General features: G+C 37.2%; 1 protein-coding gene and 1 long non-coding RNA gene across 2 annotated transcripts in view; both read left to right on the forward strand.

Moving 5' to 3' along the window:
• DNAL1 (dynein axonemal light chain 1) overlaps nucleotides 1-20,403 on the forward strand; it is a 48,024-nt gene that overhangs the window by 23,510 nt on the left and 4,111 nt on the right. The window contains exons 5-7 of the mRNA XM_019427090.2: nucleotides 5,407-5,462; nucleotides 14,905-15,031; nucleotides 16,032-16,172. Coding sequence (XP_019282635.1) covers nucleotides 5,407-5,462; nucleotides 14,905-15,031; nucleotides 16,032-16,172 — 324 coding nt within the window. The remainder of the gene's footprint in view (nucleotides 1-5,406; nucleotides 5,463-14,904; nucleotides 15,032-16,031; nucleotides 16,173-20,403) is intronic.
• LOC128773034 (uncharacterized) lies at nucleotides 16,183-19,529 on the forward strand. Its single transcript, XR_008417259.1, has 3 exons — nucleotides 16,183-17,890; nucleotides 18,140-18,694; nucleotides 18,944-19,529. It is a non-coding gene; the product is annotated as an uncharacterized LOC128773034 (long non-coding RNA).

Below are 20,403 nucleotides of genomic sequence, written 5' to 3' on the forward strand. Positions count from 1 at the left end.
TGTGGCTAGAAAACTGCATACCTGGACTATGTTGAAAACTGTGACTAAAAGGTTGTACAATATGAATATTAATAATCTCATATCAAATATTAGAACATAAATTTTGTTGCCTTGTATCTTTGGTAAAAACTTATACTTTTCTCCTTTAGTTTACTAAATAAACACAGAACTTTCGAACACTGTTTTGATTTTCACCAGGACCCTTCTTGTATGAAGAAAAAAACAGTGTTTTCCTTTTGGTGGTGCTCTACTTCTGTACCACCTTCTACTTCTGAAAAATATATCGTTGTGTTATGTCAGAACATTTAATTTATTAACTTTGATATCATAATTTATGTCCCTATACAGTAATCAATAAGATCTTTTTAGCTTTCCATCACCATTTTCGTGTGTATTTTTTTTAAAAGGTGTTTAAAAAAAAAAAAAGAGTTTTATATATTAACTTAGATACTATCTTTGGAAGAGCTACATATATTTTATATTTGTTATATTCAGTCTGAGGTTGTTTCTCAGTCTTCATCTTAGTTGACCTAGCAGCATATTTTGACATGAATGATTTAGTTCCTCTTCGAAGTAATTTCAATGTTTGGCTTCTAGGACACTGTGCCCTCCTGATCTTCCTGTCTTTCTGGCTGCTCCTTCCCAGTCTCGTGTCTCCCACTTTTAAGTATTAGAGTACTCTAGGCCTCAGTTCTTGGATCTCTTCTCTGTTCTGTCTTCACCTATTCCCTGGATTATCTCATCTAGGTCATGGCTTTATCATCTATATGCTGATGGTTCCCATATTTGTATCCCTAACCCAGGCATCTCCTCTGAACTCCGGATTTGCACAGTCGGTTGCCTGGTTTTTCCATTGGATGTCTACTAGACATCACACACTTAACATTTCCGAAACTGAGTACTGATATCCTTCCCCAGCCCCAGCTAAACCAACTTCCTATGTGTCTTTCTCAGATAGCAACAACTCCATTCTTCCTGTTGCTTAGGACAAACTCCCTGGTAATTTCTTAACTCCTTTCTCACACAGCCTATGCAAGACCTATTATCTTTCTTTTTTTCTTTTTTAAGTTTTTTAAATTTATTTTCAGAGAAGATAGAGAGTCAGGAAGGGACAGAGAGAGAGAGAGAGAGAGAGAGAGAGAGAGAGAGAATCCCAAGCAGGACCCACGCTGTCAGCACAGAGCCCAATGCAGAGCTTGAACTCACAAACTGTGAGATCATGACCTGAGCCGAAATCAAGACTTGGGACACTTAACCGAATGAGCCACATAGGTGCCCCAGTATCTTACTTAGTTTATTATCTGGCAAATTGTTAGCTCAATGACAGCAGGAATTTTTGTCTATATTATTCACTATTGTATTATCATATAGTATATTTTAATCACTGCAAGTGATTATAGCTGTTCCTGGTGTATTGTAGATGCTCAATAGTTATGTGTTGAATGGATAACTGTTTGAATAAGCTTTTCAATCTGCATGGAATAGACAAAATAAAATGGCAATCTTTCCATATCAAGAAGCTTTAAAGAATAATTGATTATATGATTTTCTTAAATATTTAATTTTCACACATATATTGTTATATGGGGTGTATGAATTTGCTAGGGCTGTCATAACAAATTCCACAGACTAGATGGCTTAAGCAACAGAAATTTATTTTCTTACAGCTGTAGAGGTGAGAAGTCCAAGATCAAGGTTTTGGAGGGTTGAGTTCCTCTCTCCTTGGCTTGCGGATGGCCATCTTTTCCTCTGGTCTTTTGTTTTTTCTTTCTAATTTTTTTTTATAGTTAAAAAAATTTTTTTTTACATTTATTTATTTTTGAGAGACAAAGCACAAGTGGGGAGGGGCAGAGAGAGAAGGAGACAGAATCCAAAGCAGGCTCCAGGCTCTGAGCTGTCAGCACAGAGTCCACAGTGGGGCTCAAACTCACAAACTGTGAGATCATGACCTGAGCCGAAGTCGGACACTTAACCAAATGAGCCACCCAGGCTCCCCTCTTTATAAATTTTTTAACATTTATTTATTTTTGAGAGAAAGAGACAGAGTGTGAGTGGGAGAGGGGCAGAGAGAGAGGGAGACACAGAATTGGAAGCAGGCTCCAGGCTCTGAGCTGTCAGCACAGAGCCCGATGGGGGGCTCGAACTCAAGCAGTGAGATCATGACCTGAGCTGAAGTCAGACACTTAACCAACTGAGCCATCTAGGTGTCCCTCCTTTGGTCTTTAATGGTCTTTTCTCTGTTTCTGTCTGTGTCCTAATCTGTTCCTATAATTCTTTTTTTAATGTTTATTTATTTTTCAGACAGAGACAGAGCATGAATGGGGGAGGGGCAGAGAGAGAGGGAGACACAGAATCGGAAGCAGGCTCCAGGCTCTGAGCCGTCAGCCCAGAGCCTGACGCGGGGCTCAAACCCACGAACCGCGAGATCGTGACCTGAGCCGAAGTCAGACGCTCAACCGACTGAGCCACCCAGGCGCCCCTCCTATAATTCTTATACGGGCAGCAGTCATATTGCACTTTTTTTTTTTAAGTTTATTTATTTATTTTGAGAGAGAGAGAGAGAGAGAGAGAGAGGGAGAGGGAGAGGGTAGGGGCAGAGAGAGAAGGAGAGAGGGAATCCCAAGCAAACCCACCAACCGTGAGATCATGACCTGAGCCGAAATTGAGTTGGACGCTTAACTGGCTGAGCCATTTAGGTGCCCCAGGGTACCAGTCATTGAATGTTACCTAAAATGATGACATTTACTTTAATTCACTCTTTAAATTCCCTATCTTTAAATACAGTCACATTCTAAGGAACTGAGTGTTAGGACTACAACATATGAATTTTGGAGTCAGGGGACACAATTCAGTCCATAACCAGGGGACTTGTTTCAACAGTTAAAACATTTTGCATGAATTAGATCACTCGCAAAATACTTTGTCCTGAAAGTTAAGTGTTTCTCATAACAGAATTTGAAATAATTCATTAGGGGTGCCTGGGTAGCTCAGTCAGTTGAGCGTCCAACTCTTGATTTCGGTTCAGGTCATGGTCTTGCGGTTTGTGGGTTTGAGCCCTGTGTTGGGCTCTGTGCTGACAGCCCAGAGCCTGCTTGGGATTCTCTCTCTCCCTCTATCTCTGCCCCTCTCCTCTATCCCTGCCCCACCCCTGCTTGCCCACGTGCACACACTCTCTCTCTCTAAAAATAAGTAAACATTACAAAAATTCCGTTGTTTAAAAAAATAAAATAATTAAATTGAATAAATTAAAACAAAGTTTATATAGCCATATATGTCTGATCTCACACACACACACACACACACACACATTTATTGTGTACGTACATGGATTAAGCATTATGTTGAATATTTTAGACAATTAATCTCATTTAATCTTGATATTCTTACAAGTCAGATATTATATTTCCTCATTTTACGTATAATGAAACTGTGATTCAAAGAAGTTTGGTTGCTTCCCTAGAGAGTTGGGATTGGAACTCAGTTAATTGAATTTTTGTTCTTAACCATTGAATTATGGATGTCATAGAACAGTACAGTCCAATAGAGCTGTCTGCACTGTCCCAATAGAGTTGCCACCAGCCACATACAGCTATTAAGCTCCTGAAATGTGGCTAGTATGATTGAGAAACTGAACTTTAAATTGTATTTAATTTTAATTAATTTAAATTAAATAGCCACACATGGGTAGTAACTACCATATTGGATAACATAGTTATAGAAGGTTAAGTTGTGAAAACTAAATGTATAACTTATGCATAAGTAATCAGCAGTTTTTTAGAACAGAAATGAGGTTTCCTGTGCTTTGCTAGAATCTTTTTTTTTAATTTTCAAAAATAATACATGCACATGGTTTTATGCAAACAGTTCAAAAAAGGGTACAGTGGAAAATAAATTTTCCTCTGAACATAGACTCTCAGTTCCCTAAAGCAACCACTGTTTCTACTTTCTTTTTTTCTTCCAGAAATAGCTTATAGATACATAAATAGAACCAACCTTTTAAAAAATACAAATGAGCATTTTTAAACCAAATCACAACCTAATTTTTTAAAAGATTGAAAGCAAAAGATTTTTAAAATACTAATTCATTTTATTTCACTTTAAAAGAAAATTTATTTTTTGAGAGAGAGAGAGCACATGTGAGCAGGGGAGGGGCAGGGAGAGAGGAGGACAGAGACTCTGAAGCAGGCTGTGTACTGGCAGCCTAAAGCCCAATGCAGGGCTTGAACTCATGAACAGTTGTTTAACCAACTGAGCCACCCAGGCACCCCTGATTTCACTTTTAAATTTTTTTTTTTTTTCAACGTTTTTTATTTATTTTTGGGACAGAGAGAGACAGAGCATGAACGGGGGAGGGGCAGAGAGAGAGAGGGAGACACAGAATCGGAAACAGGCTCCAGGCTCCGAGCCATCAGCCCAGAGCCTGACGCGGGGCTCGAACTCACGGACCGCGAGATCGTGACCTGGCTGAAGTCGGACGCCCAACCGACTGCGCCACCCAGGCGCTCCTGATTTCACTTTTAATCCTTTTTGGAGTGAGGGAGTGAGGTGTGCTATGCATAAATATGTTCCTATTTTCTAGAGTGAGTCTTCATACTATAGTAGATTTGAATTATATATATGCTTCACAAATTTTAAGTTCAGAGCTTCGTGGGGCACCTAGGTGATTCAGTCGGTTGAGTCAGACTCTTGATTTTGGCTCAGGTCATGATTTCACAGTTCATGAGTTCGAGCTCTGCATCAGGCTCTAAGGTGACAGTGTGGAACCTGCTTGGGATTCTCTCTTCCTCTGTCTCTGTTCTTCCCCCACTTGTGCTCTCTCTCTCTCTCTCAAAAATAAATAAACTTAAAAAAAGATGAAGTTAAAATATTCTTTAGTCTTATTTTATCCCTATAATATTTATACTAGCCAGCTATTTATTTATTTATTTATGTTAATTTTTTTAATGTTTATTTATTTTTGAGAGAAAGAGACAGAGTGTGAGCAGGGGAGGGGCAGAGAGAGGAAGACACAGAATCTGAAGCAGGCTCCAGGCTCTGAGCTGTCAGCACAGAGCCCGATGCAGGGTTCGAATTCACCAATCGAGAGATCATGACCTGAGCCGAAGTCGGATGCTCAACCGACTGTACCACCCAGGCGCCCCACTTGCCAGCAATTTAAAACCATGTGGTCCAAATAGCTAACCATTTGTAAATTTAATATTGCCATGATGTGAAATTATAGTGTTTACCTTAGATTATAGGTCAATGTTATTTCCTACTTGATCACCACTTTATTAATACAGCCTTTCTAACTCATTAGATCAGTATATTTATTATATAAAAGTTATTAACACTTTATTTTATTAGATTTACAACAGTTGTAATGTGATTCTCATAAACAAAAATTGTTTTTTTTTTCTACTACAGAAAACTTGAGAATATTGTCTTTAGGAAGAAACAACATAAAGAACTTAAATGGACTGGTAGGTTGTTATTTATTTCTTTAAAAAAAGCATGCACTTTTCCCCTTAATATACAAGTAATATTTGTTCATTGCAGAAACTTTGCAAAATCAAAAAGCAACTATAAAAAGTACCTATAAGCCACTGACAGTGTAAATATTGTTAACATTTTGATTGATATCTTTCTTGTCTTTTTTATATTCTTTGATGGGTATGTAGAAAATGAAATCATACTATACATATTGTTTTGCTCTCTTTTTTTACTTAATATGTAAAAATCATTTTTTTCATGTCATTCATTCATTTAACAAAATCATTCAATATATTTCCTGAATGCCTACTTTAAGCCAGGCACTGTTCTAGGCATTAGGGATACAGAAGAATAGGTAATGAAGTCCTTGCTCTCCTAGAACTTTGATTACAGTAGAGGTAGACAGTCTAGAAAATATTTGTATAATGCATATGCAATACATTGTATAATACAGTTGGTGATAAATGCAATGAAGAAAAGCAAGGCATATACAAGAACATAGATTGACAGGAAATGAGGAAAAAAGCTATAGGGCTGACCAAGGGACAGGTACTCCGGACTGAAGTGGGACAAGTGCAAATGTCCTGAAACTGAAGCTGCTCCATATGCTTGAATTAGAGCAGAAGAGTTGAATGAGGGTAGGGAATTGCCCTCAGTGAGCTTGGAAAGGGAGCCAGGAATGAGGCTACATTGGGTCTTACAGGTAATGATAAGATTTTAGATTTTTTTTTCCAAATGGCTTACAAAGCCACTGGAGGTTTTTGATCAGAGGATGTAACTTAAGTTTTTAAAATAATTTTCAACCGTACCCCTTTTTTTATGATAGCATAATATTCTGTTTTACTGATATACCATAATTTTTTAAATCAGTTACTTATTACTCATTATTTATTTCCAGTTTGGAGTTATTATAATCAATGCTATTATGAATCTCCTTTTAGCTATATTATTGCACACATCTATGAATAATTCCTTGGATAAATTCCTTGAAATGGAATTGCTGGGTCAAAAGGTATGAATTTCTTTTAAGGCTTTTGTGGCATATTACCAAGTTACCCTTTGGAAAGTTTTAACAGTTTATATTCCTACCAGTAATGTATGAGGGTTCCCATTTCCCCTTATCAAACTTGGGCATTTAAAAATTTTTAAGTTTTTGACAGGGAATTTTTTGGCCATTTGAATTTCCTTGCAGAGAAGTTGAGATGAAACCATATTGTAAAATTTAGGCAGTTTTGGGAATGACAAAGCTAATGTCTTTTTCTTGTATTTGTTCCCAAACAGATAATAATTTTTTAAAAAGTGTATATTGTTAAATAATTTTATAAACATTCCCAATGTTTTTATGACTCTGGCCTTCTCCCCACTCCCAGCCCCACCCCTAGTAAGCCTAGCTTGTGCTTCCCAAGAACCAGTGGGGTTGAAACTGCAGTGCTTCTCAACAGTAACCTCCCAAACCACACAGGCTGAAATAGCCACCCCCTCATTACAGAGGCAGCTGTAATAGCCAAATAGGAGGCAGTGTTCAGCTGCCTGAAACATGGAACGTTAAATTGAAGGAAAAGGGTCTAATTAAAACTACTTAGGAAAACTGACGGGATACATTGCAAGCCCATTTGTGTATATGATCTGGCCTCTGCCTTCCTTTCAGATGTTATTCCATGTTACTCTTCTTCCTAGTTGGTAATCTCTAGCCACTGGTCTTTCTCCTCCTTGAGCATGCCAAGTCCGTTCCCACCTGAAGGACCTTTCTACTTCGCATTTCTTTTGCCTTAAAAACCCTATTACCTTGGACTTCTACGTTACTGACTCCTTCTTAACCTTCACACTTCAGCTTAGATGTCACTTCCAGCTGCCATATATCTAAAGTAGCCTTGTGGGCAAAAACTCTTACCGCTTATAATTTTTTTCAACTTTCTTATTACTATCTGAAATTCTCATTTATTTGTTTTCTGTCTTTGTCTCTTTCTGTCATGTCACACGCACGCACACACACACACACACACACACACACACACAAATACACACACACAAATCCTAATGAGTACCTTAGTTTTGTTCATGAACATATACATTAGTGCTTGATATATGTAATAGGCACTCTGTAAATAATATACTGAGTGACTCAATATATTACTAATTACAAAAACTATTAATTCTAAGCGTAATATATGTTAATTATAAAAAAAAAGTCAAGCAATTCATAAATATATGCAATACACTGTGAAAGTCTTTCCTCTTTTTACCTATAGATATCTGTGTGCATGTGTATGTATGTATATATATGTTATATATGTTTGCACTGATAATACACAGGCCATATTTTTTCTGCTTTTTCATTCAGTAGCATATCATAAATATCCTCCCATGTCAAAACATGCAAATTTAATGCATTCTTTTTTATATAACAATGTATTTAACTATTCCTATACTGCTGAGCATTTAGATTATTTTCTTGCAGAAGGTGTGCCTCTCTCTCTTTTTTTGCTGTTACAAATCATGTTGCAATGAACATCTTCACACATATAACCTTCAATAGTTATTTGAATGTTGATAGAGGCTAGATTGCTAAAAATAGAAATGGTGAGGATATTTGTGTGCATTTAAATTTGTGATGGGTGCCTCAAATTGCTCTCACAATGCTAATTCTAGTTTCTACTTCCATCTATTTTATATGGATGAGGATTATTCCCTCCACCCTCAATATCCATTTATCCATATTTTTTAATCCATATTTTTAAATTTCTTTTTTGGGGAGAGAGAGAGAGTGGGGGAGATGGGGAGTGGGAGACAAAGAGAGAAAGAGAGAGAGAATCCCAAGTAGGCTCCATGCTCAGCACAGAGCCCACCGTGGGGCTGGATCCCACAACCCTAGGATCATGACCTGAGCTGAAATCAAGAGTTGGATGCTCAACTGACTAAGTCACTCAGGTGCCCCTTTAATCCATATATGTTTCGATTTTTTTAGTGTGTATTTATTTTTGAGAGAGGGAGAGAATCAGAGTGTGAGTGGGGGAGGGACAGAGAGAGAGAGACGGAGGCACAGAATCCCAAGCAGGCTCCAGGCTTCGAGCTGTCAGCACAGAGCCTGACGCAGGGCTCGAACTCACAAACTGCGAGATCATGACCCGAGCCAAAGTCAGACACTTAACCAACTGAGCCACCCAGGTGCCCCAATCCATATTTTTAATATTTGCCAATATGATAGGCAAAAATGGAGTATTGTGTTGTTTTAATCTGTTTTCTTCAGTTAGTTGTGACCTTGAATGTCCTCCTATATATTTGTTATATGTTTCCTCTTTTGGTAATTGACCAAACATAGTTATTACTCATTTTTCTATCGGCTTTATTTTTTCTTATTGCATTCTAGGCACTATCAATATTCCTAATAATTATCCATTGTTGAGAATATTATTACTATTATTGCTGTTGTTAACATTTATTAGCTATGTAACAGACTCTTTACATGCATTATTTCATTTGAAATTCACAAGTATATAATGTCCTCATTTAAAGATTAAAAAAAATCCTCGGTTCAGAATAAAGACACTCGGGCTCAGGCAGTTATCTAAAGTGCCCAAGTATAGTGAACAGGCGCTTTTAAATATTGTTGCTGAGACCAGAAGTTTGTCAATAGCTATCACAGTCTTCAGTGTGTATTTACTTTGTCCTAACTATTCTATATCTAGGACTTTTTCATCCTCACGTACATGAGCAAAGATGTTGGACCAAGTATGTTCATTGCAACAAAGCTTGTATAAAAAAAGTCAACAATCTTGGGGTATATCAATTGTAGAATAGCTAAATAAATAAATATAAATAAATAAATAAAATATATCAAGAGGAAAAATGAGGTAGGACTTACCTATACATGCTGGATGGAATAATTTGCAAGGTATGTTGTTAAGTGAAAAAAAAAAGCAAAGTATATAATTGTGTGTGTGTGTATATACACACACACACACACACATATATACATGTATACATATGTATATGTATATATATACACATAGAATATTTGTGGTGATAGCTGTTACCTCTGAAGAAAGGAAGGGGGTGTGGGGCGAGAAAGACTTTTCTTTTTATGCTTGTTTGTACTGTTTGGGTTTTTGTTGTTATTGTTGTTATCTTATGTTATTCTTTACTTAAAAAAAATAACCACACTAGTGATTCCCCCCTAATATACAAACAAAATACTTGTTTACCCATGTTTATAACAGCATTATTCACAATAGCCAAAAGATTGTAGCAATCCAAGTGCCCATCTATGGATGAACAGATAAATAAACAAAAAAGATGATGGAAGAGATGGAAGACTTAGCCAACATAGTCAAATCTAGGCAATCTGATTTCAGATTTCACACTGTAATTTAATGCAATAGCTTTCAGAATTTATTTTCCTTTAAAGATTTTATTTTTAAATAATCTCTACACCCACCATGGGGCTCGAACTCACAACCCTGAGATCAAGAGTCACACACTCCACTGGCTGAGCCAGCCAGGTGCCCCAATTTTCAGAATTATTAAATGTATTTTCTCTTTGTCACTTGTCTTTTTACTTTATTCATAGTTGCCAAATGGGGTTTTAATGTTTGTTTATTTTTGAGAGAGAGAGATAAACAGAGTACAAGCAGGAGAGGGGCAGAGAGAGAGGGAGACACAGAATCCGAAGCAGGCTCCAGGCTCTGAGCTATCAGCACAGAGCCTGATGCGGGGCTTGAACTCACAAACTGCGAGATCTTGACCTCACAAACCGGAAGATCTTGACCTGAACTGAAGTTGGAAGCTTAACCAACTGAGCCACCCAGGTGCCCCCAAATGGAGTTTTAAAATTTGTCAAATTTATTTGTAAAACCTTTATGACTTCTATGTTTTGTATCTTTCATAGAAGATCTTCACTTCTAGATTATAAAAATAGTCATCTTCTAATACTTCTATAGTTTTTTTACATGTAAATTTTTAAGCTTGTTATCTTTAGTCCATCTGGAGTTTATTTTTATATGTTGCATGAGGCAGGTATCAAACCTTATTTTTTTCCTTCAAATGGTTAGCCATATATTGAAAAATCTTTTCCCACTGTAAACGCCACCTACTAAACTCTGTGTATGCATGGGTGGGTTCCTGGATGGTCAAGTTTTTATTTGTTATTTTACCTGTATATTCCATCTCCAATATAATGCCACTTTAATTTTCTTTAGCTCTATAATATGTTTTGATATCTATTTAGATAAGTCCTCTTTTCTTATTCAAAATGTTTGTTGGCTTTTCTTGGACATTTACTCTTCAAAAGAAACTTGAAAATCAGTTTATCAAGTTCATAAAAATAAATTTCCACTGGAAGTCTTATAATTCCACTGAATTTATAGATTGATTTGGAGAAAATTGAGGTCTTTATAATAATGAGTTTTCCCTTACAGGCAGATTTATTCAGATTTTTTATGTCTAAACTTTAAGTAGAATTTTATAGTTTCAATTCCTGTAAGGCCTGTACACTTCTTATAAAAATGTATTCCTAAGTAATTTATAGTTTTTGTTGCTATGATGAATGAAATAATTTCTCTCTAATGACTTCCTGTTTATAATATAAAATCTATTTGTTTTTGTATACTTAGAATCAGCTGCCTACAAACATTTCTTAACTGTTTGTGAATCAGATCTTCCTAAAGACTTTCAGCAACATTATGATATCTGAATTCATTACTTTATACAAAAGGCAAACAATAACAATAATCATCATTTTATGTGGTCCAAAATGGAGGTTTTACAGCACTCCCTTAAACCTTTCCCACTCCTATAACCTCCAATGTAATATTATTTACAGAACAGACACTTTTTTATTTTTTTTGTTTTCAATATTCATAATGGTTTGTTGACCTCAAAGAATCATAAACTTTAATAGCTGAAAGGGATCTTAGAGAACTTCTTGTCTAGCCTTCTCATTTTTGTTCCTTTATTTTTTATTGTGGTAAAATACACATAACATAAAATTTACCATGGTAACCATTTTTAAGTACAGTTCCGTGGTATTAAGTATATTGTATCATTGTACAACCATCACTGCTGTCCATCTCCACAACTCTCTTCAGCTGGTAAAACTGCACCTCTGTACCCATTGAACAATAACTTCTTTGTCCCATCCCCTCAGCTCTAGCACCACCATTCTACTTTTTGTCTCTCTGAATGTGATTACCATAAGTACCTCATGAAAATGGAGTCATATGGCATTTGTCTTCATGTGACTGACTTATTTCACTTAGCATAATGTCCTCAAGGTTCATTCATGTTGTAACATTTATCAGAACGTCTTTCTTTTCTCAGGATGAATGATATTCTATTGAATGTATATACCATGTCTTGTTTATCTCTTCCTCCATCAGTGATCACTTTGGTTGTTTCCACCTTTTGGCAATTGTAAATAATGCTGCTGTGAACATGGGTGTTCAAATCTCTCTTCAAAACTGCTTCCAATCCTTTTGGGTATATGCCCAGAAGTGGGATTGCTAGATCATATATTTTTAATTTTTGAAGGAACCACCAATTTTCTGTAGCAGCTATACCATTTTACATCCCATCCCCACCACTAATGCACAAGGGTTCCAATTTTTTCATATCCTTGCCAACACTTGTTATTTTTTGTTTGCTTGATAGTAGCCATCCTAATGAGTGTGAGATGGTATCTCAATATGCCAACCTCCTCCTTTTACAGAGTAAAAAACTAGGAGGAGGAGTGATTTGTTCATATGTAGAAGCAGACCAGTTTGCTAAATGTCTGTTTACTCAATGTTCAGTTCTCCAAAGGGCCAATTTATTATTTATTGAATGACAGATTTCACTGAACTGATCTACACAAACTTAGCCAGGTTTTACTGATTGATAGTCATCATATTGCTTCACCAAAATCTTATCTTTATTACCTTCTTAGAAATATATAAAAAATTGTGTTGCTTGGAATGGTTTCAACACCTTTGAATTTTTTCTTTAAGGTTTTATTTAGTGTTAATTTTACTGCAGCTGTTTCATCCCAGCTTTGGATTTGTTGGTCCATCTTGGTAGAATCAGTTTCTTTTTTTTTTTTTTTTAGTTTATTTATTTATTTTTAGAGAGAGAGAGAGCATGCAAGTGGGAGAAGAGCAGAGAGAGAGAGAGAGAGAGAGAGAGAGAGAGAGAGAGAGAATCCCAAGCAGGCTCTGCACTGACAGTGCTGACAGTGCAGAGCCCGAGTGGGACTTGAACTCACGAACTGTGAGATTATGCCCTCAGCCGAAATTGGACACTTAACCGACTGAGCCACCCAGGTGCCCCTCATATTTTAGACACTAATCACTTCTCAAGTGATTAGAACACATAAAAATAGTAATCTAATTAAAGTGGTTAGGGAATCCTTACATTTAGGGAAGTACAAAAGACCGTGGAAGAGATTGAAATGTATTGAAAGAACTACGCTCTGGACATCCAAAATGTGTACATTTGTAAGTTAGTATACATAAGAAATTCTCATTCCGCAAAGTCATATTGCCAAGTGAAGAAAGTCCCCAAATGCACTGCAATTTGGCAATGGCAAAACAGCTACATCCAAATGGCTAAAAAGGAAACTAAAACTAAATTGGTACTCAGGTGAATGAATAAAACATCAGAGACATCTTCAAAAGTTATCCTATCTAAAGGAATTTCTATCCTGTTTTATCTTATCCTAGCCTATCTAAAACAAATTGCTATAATTTGTAAGTAGTTAAACAGTTTTTCAGTAAATCAGTGAAAGAGTAAATTCAGCAAATTGGCTATTTGGAGAATTGGTGAAATTGACCAAGAGCCCCATATATACATGTAAAACAACACTAAGCGGCAGACCCAGAATTGAGTCTAAATCTTCTAATCCATGTTTAATCAGTATTTTCCCTGCTACCTCACACTTTCTAAATTTGACACATGAAATGGATGGGGATGCAGTGAGATGAAAATGTATGTAATAAAGTTTAAATTATCTGATGCCTGATTCCCCTCTTCTGAAAGCTATATAGGACATATTAATTAGATCCTTTGGGAGAAGATATCAGAACAGTAGATGAGAGGGTTTGATAAAATCACTAAGTTCTGATATATGAGTGCTAGAATGGACTGATATAAAAGGTTTTTTTTTTTTTTTTTTTTACTTTGAAATTGTTTCTTTTATTCAGAAAGTTGAAACTATGATGAATTGTGGGAGTTGGAATGACACACAGACTAATTCAGGCCACTCCCTTCTCAGCTTCCCCTGGTTCCACCAGTATGGAAAATGTATTAAGGTTCTTTGTCCCGGTACACTTATTCTCTCTATGGTCTTTGAAAGGACAGTTACCAGCACATAGACCTAGGCCCCACATTCTAGATGTTACCATGTGGATATAGGTAAATTCTTTAGACTAAGAGGGGATAGAGCATCTAATTGATCCTGCCTAGCATTCTTTTGTTTTTTAAAAAAAGAAATAATCATTTCATTATGTCTTATGTCTAAAAAAGAAGGAAGAATCTTTGTACCACCATTGATCATATCCAGCATTTAAGAGCCAATATGATACAATCTTTGTACTGTAATGGAAAAACTATGGGTGTTTTTTTTTTTTCATGTTTATTTCTGAGAGAGAGAGCTTGCTAATGCAAGCGGGAGTGGAGGAGGGGCAGATAGAGGGGGGAGAGAGTCCCAGGTAGTCTCCATGCTGTCACTGTCAGCCCGACTTTGGGGCTCAGTTTCATGAACCCTGAGATCATGACCTGAGCCGAAATTAAGAGTCAGATGCTTAACTGACTAAGCCACCCAGGCACCTCAAGACTATGAGTTTTAAACTGAGTTTTATACATCAAAAAAATAAGAGGACTTGATAGATAGCAGATGGATAGAGGGACAGATATGTGATAGGAAAAGGATAGGAAAATGTTAATGGTAGAATCTAGGTAGAACATATATAGATAGTCATTGTAATACTCTTTCAACTTGTTATGTTTGAAAGTTTCCATAATAAATATTGAAACAAAACCCCTGAAATTTAGACTTAGCTCTATTACTTGATAGCATTGTGATCTTAGAAAATGCCTTTAATCTCTCTATAATAGAAATCAAATTACCTGCTTTACCTATCTTTAATGTTATAAGGATCAAACCATATAATGTATAGGGACATAATTTGAAATCTATGCCATTCAATAAAAGTGATAAAATAGTGCTATTGTTTCCCCTTTTGGTAATTTCAGTAGCTATTTTAGTTCAGATCAGTTTGAAGAGAGGAAGAAAATGTTCTATTTGCCTTTCTTTATGAGAAAAAACTCCCACGCAACCTGCAGCTCTCCTGCCCGTAAACAGGTGGGTTTCGGTTCTCTCAAAGGTCATTGTTTTTATAAGGAAAGGGGACAGAAGGAAAAGTTTAAAAATAAGCTTATAAACCAAATTGCTTTGTTTTTCAGGAAGCAGTAGGGGACACATTAGAAGAACTGTGGATCTCCTACAATTTTATTGAGAAGTTGAAAGGGATCCATGTAATGAAGAAATTAAAGATTCTCTACATGTCTAATAACCTGGTGAAAGACTGGGGTAAGCCGAAGCTGGCTCTTTGTTAACCTTCTACCTCCTATTGTAGAAAATAAACAGAATGAAATGCAAAATGGGGACATTTCTTTCTAAGCACACAGGGAAATAGCTATAGGAGTTCCTATATTTATGCTAAATGCTTGAAATTTACATTTAAATATTTATTTAGAGTGATTATAACTGAATAGATCCTGGTCTTATTATTCGTCATGAAAAAAATTTAAATTATTGTCCAAAGGCTGAAAGGAATCAGGTTTAATTTAATAATCTTGGGTGGAAGGTGTATTTGCCATTTATATTACTTTGCTTTTTTATAATATATTATTCATTCAGCATTTACTAAAGTCCTATTAAGTGTTATGAACTATGCCAGGCTTTTAACATACATAATTGAATAAGATACTGTCTCTGTTTTCAAGGAATTCACAACTTAGTGGAAAAGAGTAGTTTATAAGCTAATAACTATAGAACTTTGTAATGAGTTCTTCACTACAGGTGTGAATTCATTAGGAATTCAAAGATTAGGGGTGTCTGGCTGGTTCAGTCAGTAGAGCATGTGATCCTTGATCTCAGGCTCATGAGTTCAAGCCCCATGTTGGGTGTGGAGCCTATTTAATTAAAAAAAAAAAAATTCACAGATGAGGGAATGGGTAGAGACAACAGCAGTTTGGCTTAACCCATACTGTACGACATAGAGAAGCCCTATCACTGGAGAGTTTGTTCTTTGTGATTCTGAATCTCATTTCCTTTTCTTATCCCACCTGTAGCCTAGCATAAAGGTTGAGGAAGTATGTCTTCTTTTTCCCTCCCTTTCCATATTGTCTTCAGAGAAAGACTTCATATGGGATAGCTTGCCTTATTACTTCTTTCAAAATCTTAAATAAATTGTTCTGAATAGTCACAAACTGAGGGCTACTGGTACTGGAGTTCAACCCCTCAATCCCAAAAATCATAACAGGAAAACTTGCCATTTTCATATGGAATGTATTCTTTGTACTTATAGCTGAATTTGTGAAGCTGGCCGAACTGCCGTGCCTGGAAGACCTGGTGTTTGTAGGCAATCCCTTGGAAGAGAAACATTCTGCGGAGGGGAACTGGATTGAAGAAGCAACCAAGAGAGTTCCCAAACTGAAAAAGCTGGATGGTGAGTGACCCTGAGCCAGCTTGGGGCAATGATTTCTAAGCATAAGAATTGAATTTGTGACATGGAATTATGAAAAGGAGCACAACTGAAAAAAAGATAGGTTGTCTCTCATCTCCACAGCCATTTCATTCCATAGGAAATTTTATAGTCTGAGTTTGGGCCAGGGTGAGATGAAAAACTCCTGGGATATTTAGACTGGTGTAAGATCATCCCTAGACCAAAAACTTTTAAGAAAGCCAGGCTTTTCTCAAGTCACAGGGTATTATTTTGCAGAATAATTAGACATAAATGGTAAGCAGTTGCTTTTTCACAGCTGCATCAAAATTGTCATTTTCTCTCTATACCCTCTCCCCACACCTAATTTTAGTTAACCAATATTTAAGATATGTGTCAATGTCAGTAGATATCCCTGACTAGGTTCAAGTTCCAATTCTACCACTTAGTAGCCTTTTGTCATTGTGCTAGTTAATGAATGTCACCAAACCTTGTTCTTTTGTATCTAAAAACTAGAAATGATAATAGTCCCAGACTTCTCAGGATCTTACCTCCTCCTAGTGGTGCTATCAGGAAGCCAGACTAGGATCCCAAATGTTCCAGTACCTACAGATTTCTCTCTTTTCTGCCAACCCAGAGAAATAACCTTTCTAATCTGAGGAGAATCCCTATCCCCCTCCTTCTTTTCCACATCATTCTGCATCTGCTCACAAATTGTCTTCTCAGTGATCTTCTTAGGCTTTTCAAAGACAAAGGCAGTAAGTCTGATGGTCTTTTTCTGCTTTCCACATTGCCCCTGAAGCAGTGATCCATAGAGCTGACTAGGCTACCCGACTGAAGAAGGGAAAGGAAAATATTTAGAAGAAACAAATAAGTAATATCCAGCTACATGATCATTATCATTGTCATCATCACTTACCACACACATATTTGCTCTACTTTCTTCATCACCATACTCATACTGATATTCACATCCAAAACAAAAGGCTTAGTTGTCTGTGGTTTAGGCTTCCTTGTCCCTCAAACCTTCTCTTCTCTCTTCACCACCCCTGCTGCTTGTCATTCTATCCTTCCTATTCTTTGTCTCTCCATTTCTCTCTTACCAACTCTTTCAAAGCCTCAGTACACAATTCTTTTATCCACCCCAGCTTACTGCAGTGGTTGTTCTCAAATGGGACTGCACCCCTATGGAGGGATGGTTTAGAATCTCTGGGGAGAGGGGAGCCTGGGTGGCTCAGTCGGTTAAGCGTCTGGCTTTGGCTCAGGTCATGATCTCACGGTCTGTGAGTTCAAGCCCGGTGTCGGACTCTGTGCTGACAGCTCAGAGCCTGGAGCCTGTTTTGGATTCTGTGTCTCCCCCTCTCTCTGCCCCTCCCCAACTCGTGCTCTGTCTCTCTTGCTCTCAAAAATAAATAAAACATAAAAAAAAGAAATTAGAATCTCTAGGAAGAAAGTGAAGAGGTCTCTGTAGTTTGAACAAGTTTCATAGGTGATTCCAATTGCCTCCCTAAGTATGTGCTCACCTGTCCTCCAGTTGAGAATTATTGATGTAAAAAGCTCTTAACTATCTACTTTCCTACACCAAAAAATAGCTTGCTTGAAGTATAATTGACACACAATTAATTGCACATATTTAAAGTGATAAATATTTGTTATGTTTTGATATACATAGACACCTCTGAAACCATCACCACAATTAAGATAGTGAACATATGATGGTGACTGTAGTTAACAATACTGTCTTTTTTTTTTTTTTTTTTAATTTTTTTTTTGAACGTTTTTTATTTATTTTTGGGACAGAGAGAGACAGAGCATGAACGGGCGAGGGGCAGAGAGAGAGAGGGAGACACAGAATCGGAAACAGGCTCCAGGCTCCGAGCCATCAGCCCAGAGCCTGACGCGGGGCTCGAACTCACGGACCGCGAGATCGTGACCTGGCTGAAGTCGGACGCTTAACCGACTGCGCCACCCAGGCGCCCAACAATACTGTCTTAATAGCAACTTGAAAGTTGCTAAGAGAGTAGATCTTAAAAGTTCTCACACACACACACACACACACACACACACACACACACACAAGTAAATATGTGAAGTGATCGATGTATTAATTAACATTGTGGTAATCATTTCATAATATATATGTATATCAAATCATCATGTTTATACCTTAAACTTACACAATGCTATCTCAGTCATATCTCAGTAAAGCTGGGGAGAAAAAGATAATGAACATATGCATCACCCCAAAAAGTATCCTTGTGCCTCTTTGTAATCCTTCCCTCCTGCTCCTTGCCATCATCCCTCCCAAGGTAATTAGTGGTTGCTTTCTGTCTCTATAGATTAGTTTGAATTTTCTAGAGTTTTGTATTAATGGAATCATGCAGAATGTTCTTTTTTTTTTTTTTCCTGGATGCATATTTAGGGGTAAAATGACAGCAGATTATCTCTTATGGAGAGGTATAGGAATAATTGGGAAGAGGCAAACAGGTTTCTAAAATACTGGTAATGCTCTCTTTTCTAAATTGGTAGTAGGTATAGAATCATTGGCTTTGTAGGGGCGCCTGGGTGGCGCAGTCGGTTAAGAGTCCGACTTCAGCCAGGTCACGATCTCGCGGTCCGTGAGTTCGAGCCCCGCGTCAGGCTCTGGGCTGATGGCTCGGAGCCTGGAGCCTGTTTCTGATTCTGTGTCTCCCTCTCTCTCTGCCCCTCCCCCGTTCATGCTCTGTCTCTCTCTGTCCCAAAAAAAAAAAAAAAAAAAAAAAAGTTGAAAAAAAAAGAAAAAAAAAGAATCATTGGCTTTGTTACTCCTTAAATTATTTACACTGTATTTGTATGAATGAATATTTCACAATTAAAAAATAAAATAGAAAAAAGTGGGTAGGAACATTAGAGTCTTGGACTTCAGCTTTTCTATGTTCACTTTTGGTTCGATTGTAGAACCATTTGAAGTCATTTGTCTTACTTCTTTCAGCATTGCACACAGGAAGTAAAACCCTTCCCTTAAACATGGAATATAACCCCTTACGTAGACCCTGAATAGACCAAGCCATATTATAGCCTTTTGGACCAAGCATTGACCTCAGACCAACCTGAACAGCCCCAAAAGAACCATCTTGCTAGTGAGGATACCAGGACAGAGGTGGCTACAGCTGCTAACTTGCCTACTTTTGCTTCTTTTCTGTCGCTTATAAGCAAAACTGGGGAATCTTAAAAAGCTAAAATGGGGGTGCCAGGGTGGCTCAGTTGGTGAAGCATCCGACTCCTGGTCTCAGCTCAGGTCTTAATCTCAGGGTCATGAGTGCAGGTCCTGCATTAGGCTTTGTGGCTGGGCATGAAGCCTACTTAAAAAAAAAAAAAAAAAAAAAAAAACTAACATGAAAAAGCCGATACCAAATATTGGTGGGATGTGGAGCAACTAGAACTCTCAGACCCTGCCAGGTAGTAATGTAACTTGGTATGACCACTTTGGAAAACTGGCATTATCTGTAAAAGGTCTACATACATATCCATTATGACCCAGCACTTTTTCTCCTAGCTACAGACCCCAAATAAAAGGATATATCTGTTAACCCAAAGATATGTATGAGAATGTTCATGGCAGCGCTATTTTAATAGCTATAAATTGGAAACAACCCAAATGCCCATCAACAATAGAATAAGTTATGACATATTCATACAATGTAATATTAAACAGCAATGAGAATGAATGGACTACAAATTTCACACAATATAGATGAGTCTCGCAAACATAATGTTGAGCAAAAGAAGCCAGACACAGAGTGCATGTTACACCATCCCATTCATATCAGTTTCAAAAACAGGCAAATACCCTATGATGTTAGACATTAGGATAGAGTATACCTTTTGTGGGGGAATAGTGCCTGGAAGGGGGCTTGAGGAAGTTTTGGGAGGGGTTTCTAATAATGTTCTCTACCTAATCTGGGTGCTGGTTACCAGATGTGTTCATTTTGTACATATTTATCCATCTGTACACTTACATAATCTGTGTACTTTGTATGTTATGCACTCTCCCCCTGTGAAAAGATGCTGTGCAGAGTACAGAGAGGTGAAACTCTAGTCACTACTGTAAAGAACATAAATGTTCATTTCGCAAGGATCACAGAGGAAGAGGCACTGGAGTTGGTTCTTTTTTAAAAAAAATTTTTTTAACATTTATTTATTGTTGAGACACAGAGAGAGACAGAGTGCGAGCAGGGGAGGGGCAGAGAGAGGGAGA

Source organism: Panthera pardus, unplaced genomic scaffold (genome assembly GCF_024362965.1).
Source record: "Panthera pardus isolate Hobbes unplaced genomic scaffold, ASM2436296v1 HiC_scaffold_24, whole genome shotgun sequence".
NCBI lineage: Eukaryota > Metazoa > Chordata > Mammalia > Carnivora > Felidae > Panthera > Panthera pardus.